Raw genomic sequence first — 13570 nt, 5'->3', positions numbered from 1 at the left:
ATAGTCTATTCTATAGTTTGGTCTATAGTCTAGTCTATAGTTTAGTCTGTATTCTAGTCTATAATCTATTTTATAATCTATTGTAGACTGTAGTCTAGTCTATAGTCTAGTATGTAGTCTGGTCTATAGTATAGTTTATAGTATAGTCTATGGTCTAGTCTATAGTTTAGTATATAGTCGTATTTACAGTCTGGTCTATTTTATGGTCTAGTCTTTGGTCTAGTTACTAGTTACTAGACTAGACATAGTCAATTTTATACTCTAGCCTATAAACAATTTAAATGTACTAGTTTAGTCGGGACCAAGTATGTTGTAATTCTTCTAGTCTATAGTCTATTCTATAGTTTAGTATATAGTGTTGTCTATAGTCTAGTCTATAGTTTGGTCTATAGTCTAGTCTATAATCTATTTTATAATCTATTCTATAGTCTAGTCTATAGTCTAGTATGTAGTCTGGTCTATAGTATAGTCTATGGTCTAGTTTATAGTTTAGTATATAGTCGTATTTACAGTCTGGTCTATTTTATAGTCTAGTCTTTGGTCTACAATTTCAAACTAAAATCGCTGAAGTAGAACTAGTTCCAGAACTGATGTTATATGTGTACATATATCCTCTTAAGCTTCCCTGGAACTGGCTACGAGTATGAAAAATTAAAATAAAAATCATTGATTAAAGTTCCGGTTGCAGAACCGTTTCATAGAATGAGTACCGACTAAGCAATGCTAGAACCAATTCCGATGTTGACAATTTCGAATAAAAATTGGTCTTCAATCTAAACTAGGACAAGTAATGCGTCCTGGAAACAATAATATGTTCTTAGTATCGTTCAAATAAACAAAATTATTTCATTCTGCTAATGAAATACGTTCATCAAGTTTTCTTCATTAAAAATATGAAACAATTTATTAGCTTAATGAAATATGAAAAACCTAATATCCGCGGGTAGTGGCTTAAATAAGGCTTTAAATGAGAAACAGCGATTGATTATCATTTACAAATTACTTCAATTTAAATACCGGCTATTAAAACAAAACTCCCATTGATGTTTATATTAGGCAAAAGAGTCCTCTGATGATCCCTGAGAAAATAGTGTAGAATTTTAATTCTCATTCTAAAAAATTTAATAAAAAACATTTTATACCTATAAATTTACAGTTTTATTGATTATGGAATATTGCGAATAGTGGTGGATATTTGCAACGTCTCTGCAATTGTATAGGTACGAAAAACATTTAAATGTATGTATTTGTTACTGTTGTTATTATTTGTTGGATCCATAAGTCAATAATGAATCAAAATCACAACAACAAAGGTAAATAACACATTTGAAGGGAAAATGGTGATACGTTATACATATTATATATAACAGGCATACAAATTTTTAACCCAGAGACCAAAGTATAATTTACTAAAGTAGCGTTCAATCCGAATTTATTCATCACATCAGGTTTGTCAGATATTTATTATTAAGTTTGAAAAATCCCTGTTTTTGCCATGTCGACAGATTCAACTTTCAGATGACATGACAGATTTTTTAAATAAATGTATATTCACGCTGTTATGGCGTCTCATATATGGTCAAAAACGGGTTTTTCCAAACTTCATGGAAAACTATATGTAATGGATAATGGTCTCTGGGTTTAGATATTTTTAAGTTTTGTTGGCCTGTGTAATTGTCACTATCAGAATTACAAAAAATGGTTAATGTTGTAGTATATTTGGTTTTTATGGACTCAAATCCAATAGCTTACCTGTATGTTAGATATTTCGGAAAATCTTTATCTTCTGTTATTTTATTTTCTTAAATTCTTTGTTTCGTTTTAAGTTCTATTATTGAGTAAAGCAGGGGCGGTAAACGTGATCCACCAAAATTGATCGTAATTTTTCTTTTTTAGATGATGACATTCGATATTGAACAAGAAATCTAAAACATTTTTGGCTAATTTCGATACCGAAAAGAGTTTTCGTTTCGAACGCTAATTCGAACCCGTATGCGGTAATTCGGCTCCAGACATCTTCTACTAGATGGATCAGATTAAATTTGTGTAATATTATAATATATAAATAATTCACCGACCTTGATCCACTTGGTAAATTAACCAGAACAGGATCGATTAATTATGATCAATTAACTGTTATTTAAAATATTCATTCATATCTAAAATATCATAGCTTACACTAACAACTAGTGAGAGAGTGGAACCAATTTGCATTTTACCTCTCATTATCATAAACATATTTTTTTCTCTCTATGCGTAGTTTCTACATAAATTGCAACCGAAACAATGAACGATTAAGTGCCAACACATTTCCCCCACAATGAGTTTTTTTCTCTATGATTTCAGTGATCGTGCAAAACAAAACGTTTTGACGTGTCTCCAAGAAAAATATGAACAGAAACATTATCACGCAGTATAGAAGCAAACTGTGTAGAGTGAACAAATGTTTTGTGTGTTTTGGGGAAAGTGAAAAAAAGCAAAAGTAAAAATAAAAAAAAAAATAAATTATAATAAATAATAGAAATAAATTAAAAGAAAACATAAAATTGACCTTGCAAAAATTTATAAACAAATTATTTTTCATCTTATTAATTAAATATAAAGAATTTTTAAATGTGTAGAAGAATAAAAAAAAAAAACATGATCAATATTAAACATAAATAATTTAAATGGTGTTTTTTTTCAAAAGTTAATGTACTGATGTTTATTTAACATAATGGTTAAAATGTTTACTTAGTAAAAACGTTTTCATAATAAAAGTGTTAAAAAAAGATTTTAATGCAAATAAAATATTAGAGAAGCGTATCTATGAGAAGGAGAATAAACTTTTTAATATATTTTTTAAACCAAAAATAATAAGTCAATTTATATTGAATTTTCGCCGGTATAATACAAAAAAGTTTATATAAACATCCATTGTTTTTTATGCTACGGATCTGATTAAAATCATTCTATATAAAGTGCAAAAAGTTTAAAAATAATTTTAAACAAAATTTTTAAATCCATAAGGTGGCTAATTTGAAAATTTAGTTTATTAAATTATTGTCTGTCAAGTGAAATAAACGGTTTATTGTTCAAAATCATATAAATTTATTTAAAGCCAAAACAAATTATGTTAAATTGTATCAAATTATCCCGATCCGCATGGCTCTGAACTTGTAATTAAGTGCAAATTTGTGTTTTTTTAGTTTTTCCACAAGAGTTAACAAAAAGTTCTAAATAAATGCGCAGATTTGGGCTGATATTTTCGGTACTTTTTCTAACTTATAAACTTTTGATGGGCAGTCCAAATAGAAGTCAAGTCTATAGTCTGGTTAATACTGTCGTCTAGGTATAGTCTAGTCTATAGTCTAGTCTATAGTCTAGTCTATAGTCTAGTCTATAGTCTAGTCTATAGTCTAGTCTATAGTCTAGTCTATAGTCTAGTCTATAGTCTAGTCTATAGTCTAGTCTATAGTCTAGTCTATAGTCTAGTCTATAGTCTAGTCTATAGTCTAGTCTATAGTCTAGTCTATAGTCTAGTCTATAGTCTAGTCTATAGTCTAGTCTATAGTCTAGTCTATAGTCTAGTCTATAGTCTAGTCTATAGTCTAGTCTATAGTCTAGTCTATAGTCTAGTCTATAGTCTATAGTCTAGTCTATAGTCTAGTCTATAGTCTAGTCTATAGTCTAGTCTATAGTCTAGTCTATAGTCTAGTCTATAGTCTAGTCTATAGTCTAGTCTATAGTCTAGTCTATAGTCTAGTCTATAGTCTAGTCTATAGTCTAGTCTATAGTCTAGTCTATAGTCTAGTCTATAGTCTAGTCTATAGTCTAGTCTATAGTCTAGTCTATAGTCTAGTCTATAGTCTAGTCTATAGTCTAGTCTATAGTCTAGTCTATAGTCTAGTCTATAGTCTAGTCTATAGTCTAGTCTATAGTCTAGTCTATAGTCTAGTCTATAGTCTAGTCTATAGTCTAGTCTATAGTCTAGTCTATAGTCTAGTCTATAGTCTAGTCTATAGTCTAGTCTATAGTCTAGTCTATAGTCTAGTCTATAGTCTAGTCTATAGTCTAGTCTATAGTCTAGTCTATAGTCTAGTCTATAGTCTAGTCTATAGTCTAGTCTATAGTCTAGTCTTTAGTCTAGTCTAGTCTATAGTCTAGTCTATAGTCTAGTCTATAGTCTAGTCTAGTCTATAGTCTAGTCTATAGTCTAGTCTAGTCTAGTCTATAGTCTAGTCTATAGTCTAGTCTATAGTCTAGTCTATAGTCTAGTCTATAGTCTAGTCTATAGTCTAGTCTATAGTCTAGTCTATAGTCTAGTCTATAGTCTAGTCTATAGTCTAGTCTATAGTCTAGTCTATAGTCTAGTCTATAGTCTAGTCTATAGTCTAGTCTATAGTCTAGTCTATAGTCTATAGTCTAGTCTATAGTATAGTCTATAGTCTAGTCTATAGTCTAGTCTATAGTCTAGTCTATAGTCTAGTCTATAGTCTAGTCTATAGTCTAGTCTATAGTCTAGTCTATAGTCTAGTCTATAGTCTAGTCTATAGTCTAGTCTATAGTCTAGTCTATAGTCTAGTCTATAGTCTAGTCTATAGTCTAGTCTATAGTCTAGTCTATAGTCTAGTCTATAGTCTAGTCTATAGTCTAGTCTATAGTCTAGTCTATAGTCTAGTCTATAGTCTAGTCTATAGTCTAGTCTATAGTCTAGTCTATAGTCTAGTCTATAGTCTAGTCTATAGTCTAGTCTATAGTCTAGTCTATAGTCTAGTCTATAGTCTAGTCTATAGTCTAGTCTATAGTCTAGTCTATAGTCTAGTCTATAGTCTAGTCTATAGTCTAGTCTATAGTCTAGTCTATAGTCTAGTCTATAGTCTAGTCTATAGTCTTGTCTATAGTCTAGTCTATAGTCTAGTCTATAGTCTAGTCTATAGTCTAGTCTATAGTCTAGTCTATAGTCTAGTCTATAGTCTAGTCTATAGTCTAGTCTATAGTCTAGTCTATAGTCTAGTCTATAGTCTAGTCTATAGACTAGTCTATAGTCTAGTCTATAGTCTAGTCTATAGTCTAGTCTATAGTCTAGTCTATAGTCTAGTCTATAGTCTAGTCTATAGTCTAGTCTATAGTCTAGTCTATAGTCTAGTCTATAGTCTAGTCTATAGTCTAGTCTATAGTCTAGTCTATAGTCTAGTCTATAGTCTAGTCTATAGTCTAGTCTATAGTCTAGTCTATAGTCTAGTCTATAGTCTAGTCTATAGTCTAGTCTATAGTCTAGTCTATAGTCTAGTCTATAGTCTAGTCTATAGTCTAGTCTATAGTCTAGTCTAAAGTCTAGTCTATAGTCTAGTCTATAGTCTAGTCTATAGTCTAGTCTATAGCCTAGTCTATAGTCTAGTCTATAGAGTCTATAGTCTAGTCTATAGTCTAGTCTATAGTCTAGTCTATAGTCTAGTCTATAGTCTAGTCTATAGTCTAGTCTATAGTCTAGTCTATAGTCTAGTCTATAGTCTAGTCTATAGTCTAGTCTATCTAGTCTATAGTCTAGTCTATAGTCTAGTCTATAGTCTAGTCTATAGTCTAGTCTATAGTCTAGTCTATAGTCTAGTCTATAGTCTAGTCTATAGTCTAGTCTATAGTCTAGTCTATAGTCTAGTCTATAGTCTAGTCTATAGTCTAGTCTATAGTCTAGTCTATAGTCTAGTCTATAGTCTAGTCTATAGTCTAGTCTATAGTCTAGTCTATAGTCTAGTCTAGTCTGTCTAGTCTATAGTCTAGTCTATAGTCTAGTCTATATTCTAGTCTATAGTCTAGTCTATAGTCTAGTCTATAGTCTAGTCTATAGTCTAGTCTATAGTCTAGTCTATAGTCTAGTCTATAGTCTAGTCTATCTAGTCTATAGTCTAGTCTATAGTCTAGTCTATGGTCTAGTCTATAGTCTAGTCTATAGTCTAGTCTATAGTCTAGTCTATAGTCTAGTCTATAGTCTAGTCTATAGTCTAGTCTATAGTCTAGTCTATAGCCAAGTCTATAGTCTAGTCTATAGTCTAGTCTATAGTCTAGTCTATAGTCTAGTCTATAGTATAGTCTAAAGTCTAGTCTATAGTCTAATCTATAGTCTAGTCTATAGTCTAGTCTATGGTCTAGTCTATGGTCTAGTCTATAGTCTAGTCTATGGTCTAGTCTATAGTCTAGTCTATAGTCTAGTTTATAGTCTAGTTTATAGTCTTGTCTATAGTCTAGTCTATAGTCTAGTCTATAGTCTAGTCTATAGTCTAGTCTATAGTCTATTCTATAGTCGTCTATAGTCTAGCCTATAATGTAGTCTATAGTCTAGTCCATAGTCTAGTCTATAATGTAGTCTATAGTCTAACATAACTTGATGGTGTGTTTATTTATAAGAATCGATAATATAACATCAGTTGGACCATGATAAAATTTCACATAATGGAGAAAATAGTTCCTACAGTTAAAATTTTTTGTAGTTCAAAATTGACTTTAAAAAATATCGATTGTTTAATGTATTTACACATATTTTGTGGTTTCAATTTAATAGTTTCAATAGCAAAAATCAACAACGTTTTGATAAAAATAACAAAGTTATATTGCGATAAAAATATATAGGTGTGTATTAGGGCAACTCACAGTCTAGCAAATAAAGAATACATATTTACTTCAATCAAAGCGCTAAGAAGAAAAATCTAAAACAAACTGAGAACAATTCAAATTAATACTTATTTCTTATCATTTAAAAAGTGTAGACGTTATAAACAAATTTAAAAAAAATAATAATAAAAAAATGGACAAAACTAACTTGTGTAAAAAGTAATTAAAGTGGAATAACATTAACATTTGATTTCATAAACGTTATTTTATTATTGAAAAATTCTAAATTTCCATATTAGTGTTTCAATTGCTTTGTTGAATACAAAATATGCCTTGCTGCTCGAAAGATCATAAATTCCAGCGCATTCCTGGAGATTTAAGCAGTGATGATGAATACTATGGCAAAGGAAATGAGGTAAGATTTTTATAAATATTTGTATGTATAGTTTTTAAAATATAAAATATAAATAAAATCATATTAAAATTATATTTCATTAAAATAAACCCAAAATATTGAATATTAAATAAAAATAACTATATGTATTTCTTTCATATCTGTAATATGATTGATCATTTTGCACCCTTTAAAGTCCCTCGATTTTGAAGTTTATACATTGTAAAATCGGCAAACATTTTCAAAGAACTTGTAAATCCATAAAAGTCAAGGTTTATAATGTTTATCTTTCATCAATTATTCTCACTATTAATTGTGATTCATCGTTATTTTGATACTGTCTAGTATGTTCAATGTACATATGTGGAACGAACCGCACTTAATAAAATATGAAATAAAAAACTAATTCATATAGGAATATGTATTAAGTAATTACTTTTTTATTGATAATGATAAGACATAAAATTATTAATAGTATTGATGTACTTTTGATGTCATCGGAGTAGATAAGAGTAGTGAATAATATTTATGATTCGAAATTTTGCTTATTCTTAGCATATTGATCAGGCAGGCAGACAGATAGACAGGCAGACAGACAGACAGACAGACAGACAGACAGACAGACAGACAGACAGACAGACAGACAGACAGACAGACATACATACATACAGACAGACAGGACAGACCAGACAGACAGACAGACAGACAGACAGACAGACATACAGACAGACAGACAGACATTGCATTGATTGATTATAGATAGATAGATAGATAGATAGATAGATATGATAGATAGATAGATAGATATAAGATAGATAGATAGGATAGATAGATAGATAGATAGATAGATAGATAGATAGATAGATAGATAGATGATAGATAGATAGATAGATAGATAGATAGATAGATAGATAGATAGATAGATAGCTAGATAGATATATGATAGATAGATTATAATAGATATATAGAAGATATAGATCGCTCTCGCTCGCTCGCTCGCTGCTCGCTGCTCCTCGCTCGCTCGCTCGCTCGCTGCTCGCTCGCTCGCTCGCTCGCTCGCTCGCTCGCTCGCTAGCTCGCTCCCGCTCGCTCTCGCTCGCTCGCTCGCTCGCTCGCTCGCTCGCTCTCTCGCTCGCTCGCTCGCTCGCTCTCTCGCTCGCTCGCTCTCTCTCGCTCGCTCGCTCGCTCGCTCTCGCTCGCTCCCTCGCTAGCTCGCGCGCTCGCTCGATAGCTAGATAGCTAGCTAGATAGATGATAGATATAGATAGATAGATAGATAGATAGATAGATAGATAGATAGATAGATAGATAGATTAGATATAGATTTTCAATACAGCAATAATATTTTATCAATTTCAAAACTTTCGTTTAAAATTTCAAATCTGATAACCGTTATAAAATTGTATTACATTAATACTAATGTAGACATAAGTGTACATATAAGTGTTAATTTAAACAAATTCTAATACAAGTACAATATAAAGCTATCAATATATTATTCAGCAGATAATTAGAAATATCAAACGCACAGATACGACTCATATAAACATTAATAGCCGGCAAAACAAAAACACAAAACCAAAAATAGACCAAACAAAAAATATATATGGACAAGAGAAATGAAAAATTCAACACACTTCAGTAAAACGAATACTGCGGCACGGGTTAAACGCAAGCGCTAATACAATGATATCGAAATGTCAAATTGTAATGACAATCGTATAGAATTTGAAACATGTGCACAAATTGTAAATAAAACCGAATGTTGTCATTTCGTGGTACAAAGTGAATGTGATGTAAACAATGTAAAAAAATTGTGAAATTTTACTTGTTATGAATTAAAATAAAAAAACAAGGTAAAAAATAATTGCACAAATATTTAAAGAGAGTCGAATATATAATCCACAAACTATATCATCCACCGCGAAATGTAATAAGTGTTAAGGGTTAAGATATATTTTTGTTTTGGTTGCATGAAATTGTCGCACAGTAGGTCGGATCAGACATTAATGTAGTCAAACTTTGTTTTTCTAATATTCTCTAAACTTGAATAGTATGGTGGTCTTAAAGCTGATTCTAGTCTCTATACAAGGTCTTCTTTAGAAAGTGACTGAAAAGGTTCTCTTCCGCAAATTACCAACATGTTCGTGCTCCTATAGTACAAAATCCCCATAAATGTAATAAATAAGTACCTATATCTTGGTGGCAAAGTGATCGTTTACACAGGCCAACAAGATTTGTCGAAAGCCATTGACCCAAAGAAATTCTAAAGAATTTTTAGATATCGTGTTCTCAACTATAAATAAACCTTTTTTGGTCATATTTGATACGTGATAGCAGCGTGAAGACATATTTTTGAGACGTGAAGACGTTTTTTATAATATTTGTTAGTTCTTCTGAAAGTCCTATCACTTTAAAATAAGGTCTTAATCTGTCCCCTTGAACTGATAAATATTTGGTAGATTGTGCTTGAAGGCACTTTTCGGAAAGATTAAATATGTATCTATAGTAAAAAGTTTTAAGTTAATCTATTTTCTAGGAAATGTTTATATTTAAACCCACTGTGCGACAATGCATTACAACTTGATACAACTTATTATCGTCGCATTAACAGCAGAAAGACGTAAGAAAAAAAGAATAGAATTGAAAAGTAAAATCCGATAAAAAATTGAGCAAGTGAGTGATTTAATGGAGAGTGTTTAAATAAATGAGAAAAAATAAATAAAAGTATTGGAAAGGGGGGTTAGGAAACGAAAGAAACATTAACAACAACTACATACAAAAACGTAACTACCCAAGCAGAAAAAAAAAGCAATTGAATTACTGGATTTCTCTCGAGCTCTGGCCAGGTCTCACTCACTATGGCCGCTTTAGTTTATTGTGTGTGCAGTGCATTGAATGATCTCTACGTCTTTTCAAATGCCTACAGACGGTGTAATTATAATTTTACACAAACAATAAAGTATCTAAAATACAAAGAACGTTTGAAATTATTCTATAAATATTGTTGTGATTTTCGCGAAAATTATTATCGCAATACAGTTAATAGTGCCAAATTACAAGACCAAGACAATCATCATCATCATCATCTGCAACAAGAGCCACTGCTGTTGACAAGAAAAATGTATAAATCTAATCGAAGTGGAATTGATTTTGCAGCTATAGAAGCATCGGCGGAGGCATTTGAAGTCATTGACTCTTTTGCGGCGAAAACACCACACGGTTCGGTGGAAAATTTCTTAGAAGCTGAAAGAATCAATACGAATTTTCGTGAAAACTACTTTGAGGATGACATAGAAATTATTAATGGCGTAGAAGCTGAATATGAAGTAAGCTAAATCTATCTATTTATCTGTCAATCATTATACTATTATAAGTTGTCATAGGTTTTCAACTTGCTATCGGTTTTTCCTAAAAAAAATATTACGTTGCTTATTTTTTTTATTTGTTTTTACAGTTCGTAATAATCTATCTTTTATGAAAAAATTTAATTGTTGTAGTTGTTTTTTCTCTTGTTTTCTGTTTTTTTTTTCTTCTTGTTTGTTTTTCTTTCGTTATCTTTAGTATATGTTTTACTTTTTTATATTTTTCATATTCTTTGACATTTCATTTTGTTTTTAGCATTTTACTAAATTTTAGTAGTAGATTAATAAAGCTTTAGTAAACACCAGCCTTATGTTAAATCTCTAACAGCTGTTTGTTTAATGTTAGTTTGTTTTTATATTAAACAGCTGTTAAGCTTTTTGTTTGCTATTGCTGTTAAATTCCTCTCTCATGTTGGGTTAAACTTGATTATATGCGCTCTTTAAATTGCTTTTAATCAGGGGTGGATACGTTTTTTATTGTAATAAGTATCATTCAACATATTTTTATTAGGGTTCTATAAATCAACGGTTCCCAAATGGGGGTCCGCGGACCCCTAGTGGTCCGTAGTAAAATCCTAGGGGGTCCGCGAAGACGAACGAAAAAAACATGAATAGACAATATTCTTTTATATGTATGTACAAATATCTCCAATTTTTGTGCAATAATCCCAAATTTTTTGGTGACTTTTTGAATTTTATTTTTTCGGTTGTTTATCAGGAAGAAGCTAGGCCCTACAAATTTATTGTATAACTTTTATAAAGTAAAGTATTGCGTGATTTGTAATTTTATTTCCTGTATATGTACTGAAATAATGGTTTTTATTTCAGACAAATAATACTCTGCCTTACAATTAAATTAGGGATACTGGTATTCCGGAGTATGAAGTTCAATTCAAAGACAAGCTCATTACAGATTTAAGTTTATCAAATTGTAAGCAAAAGTGTTCTCGTTTGAAGGGACTAAAATTATATATTTTCAAAACAGAGGTGACTCTTTATGCATCTCTTTATAAATATTCCAATACGACGTGATACACAGATTTTAACTTGATTTTGTCGACCAATACATGTTATTAAATTAACATCAGAAAATCCATAGCGTTTCGCGTAAATATGTAGCCAAAAACCATGAAGTAAATAATTTGTTGGTATTTTAAAATTCAAATTTAAGTTCAAAATTCACAGTACTTTAACAAAGAGTTCAAATCATATATTATGCGGATAACGCATTCCGCAACAACATAGAAGAAGTCCAACTTTCTTATATTATTTTCCCGAAAACTTAGCTCACTTACTCAGTTCACCCTTTGCAATCGCAACAAATTTTGAAACGTGACTCCTTAAGCACATGTGACAATATTTGATAAAGAAACCTTTTAGCTACCTTGAAGAAAAATGAACATGAAAGATCTCACGATCATAAAATGAAACATCATGAAACATATCAACAAAGAATTCATTCTATCTTCAAAACATGCAATTGAAAACCTATCTGAAATATTATATATTCTCAATGTACGGGAATATTTTATAGATATGACATCTCTACATTTATTAGACCTAGGGATTAATGGACTAGGTCAATTTTCGGATGGACAATTATTTAGAACAATAGAATATCAAAATATGTATGGGGGTCCGCGAAATTAAATAAGTTCTTCAAGGGGTCCGCGAAGTAAAAATCGGTGGGAACCGCTGCTATAAATCGACTTTCGAATAATCGAACAATCGACTTTTTGTCGGAAAAAGTCGAAGTCGACTATTTTGTTCCAAAAAAGTCGATAGCTCGACTATCGTCTGTGAAAAAAGTCGACTTTGTTAATAAAAGTCGAAAAGTCTGAAAGTCGAAAAGTGTGAAAGTCGAAAAGTCTGAAAGTCGAAAAGTCTGAAAGTCGAAAAGTCTGAAAGTCGAAAAGTCGAATAAAGTCGAAAAAAGTCGAAGAAGTCGAAAAAAGTCGAAAAGTCGTAAAAAGTCGAAAAAAGAGTCGTAAAAAGTCGAAAAAAAGTCGAAAGTCGAAAAAATCGGAAAAAGTCGAAACTCCAAAATTGTAGAAAAAGTTCAAAAATAGTCGAAAATTTTAAAAAAAGTGGAAAAAAAGTCAAAAACTCTAAAATAGTCGGAAAACCCCGAAAACAGTCAAAAAATAGTCGAAAAAAGTCGAAAGAAGTCGAAATAGTCACAAAGTCGAAAATAGTCACAAAGTCGAAAAAAATCGGAAAATGTCGAAAAAAGTCGAAAAGTCGACTATTTATAAAATACTTATAGTCGAAAAGTCTAAAAGTCGACTTTTAATTAAATGAAAGAAGTCGAAAAATCGACTTTTCATAAAATCAAAAAGTCGAATTTTCGTTTCAACTATAGAATCCTAATTTTTATACCCTACACCAGGCATGGAAAATCGCTTATTATTGTACTTTTTTGAATAAAACCTAATAAGGTACACATGCATACATTATCTGATTCCTTATAGGCATCGAAATAGGATTAGTGATGACCGACTACGCAAACCCCGTTTTTTTTAGTTAATTTATTTAAATGTCCGTCTTTCTGAATGTTTGTTTAATTAAATTTTCCGAAGACACCTGATATGTTCAAATTTTTAATGCAATCCTTCGAGGAGTTCCTTATTTAAGTTCAAAAACTATTTTTAAGGACTGATTATTCCCTAAATATAGTTTTTTCTCATTCCTGATAAGTTTTTTCATAAACAACAGTATTTCCATTCGAATCGGTTAAAATTTCCATATAGTCATCATACAAATGTATATACTTTCGGAAAAGATTTATTTATAGTTAACTAACTTATCCTGGATCTTCGATCCCTATACCAAAGTAAAATTAAACCGAAATTAAATGAAAAATGTTCTTTTAGATTCTCATTTAATCCATTTTATGAAAGAAATCATATGCCTTGGTTCAATATAATAGATAATTCAGAAAGTGCCATTCGAAGAACCGAAAAGTACCAATAAGTAATAGTACAGGTTTTCAGGTTTCTTTTATAGGTTTTAATATAATCTAAAGGTTGTGTATTTAGTTTTATGTTTCTAGGTTCAATATTACAAAAGGTTTTGGTATCCGAGTTGCAATAAGCACACTTAATCTGCCAATTTGCAAAATTTGATCAAAATGTGTTTGAGCAAATTTAAAATTCGCCTTTTTAAGCGTTTTTTGGTACTTTTTCTCTCTCTCTCTCTAGCGAAAACTAAATTTTATAAAAAA

General features: G+C 30.8%; 1 protein-coding gene across 4 annotated transcripts in view; it reads left to right on the top strand.

The window, feature by feature from the left end:
• The first annotated feature begins 2426 nt into the window (after window positions 1–2426).
• The window catches only part of LOC119609060 (galectin-4-like), a 31626-nt gene continuing 20482 nt past the window's right edge, over window positions 2427–13570 (top strand). The window contains exons 1-2 of one of the 4 annotated variants that reach the window (XM_037963742.1): window positions 2427–2482; window positions 6739–7003. In XM_037963742.1, coding sequence (XP_037819670.1) covers window positions 6917–7003 — 87 coding nt within the window. In that variant the 5' untranslated portion in view covers window positions 2427–2482; window positions 6739–6916. Of the gene's footprint in view, window positions 2483–6656; window positions 7004–8622; window positions 8839–9596; window positions 10312–13570 lie in introns of those variants that run through there. The other 3 variants (XM_037963740.1, XM_037963739.1, XM_037963743.1) reach the window with 3 other exon arrangements.

This window comes from Lucilia sericata, unplaced genomic scaffold, assembly GCF_015586225.1.
Source record: "Lucilia sericata isolate MDLA Ls3-8-SP2 unplaced genomic scaffold, ASM1558622v1 Contig000924F_arrow, whole genome shotgun sequence".
NCBI classification, from domain to species: Eukaryota; Metazoa; Arthropoda; class Insecta; order Diptera; family Calliphoridae; genus Lucilia; species Lucilia sericata.
This window is presented reverse-complemented; position numbering and strand designations above follow the sequence as displayed.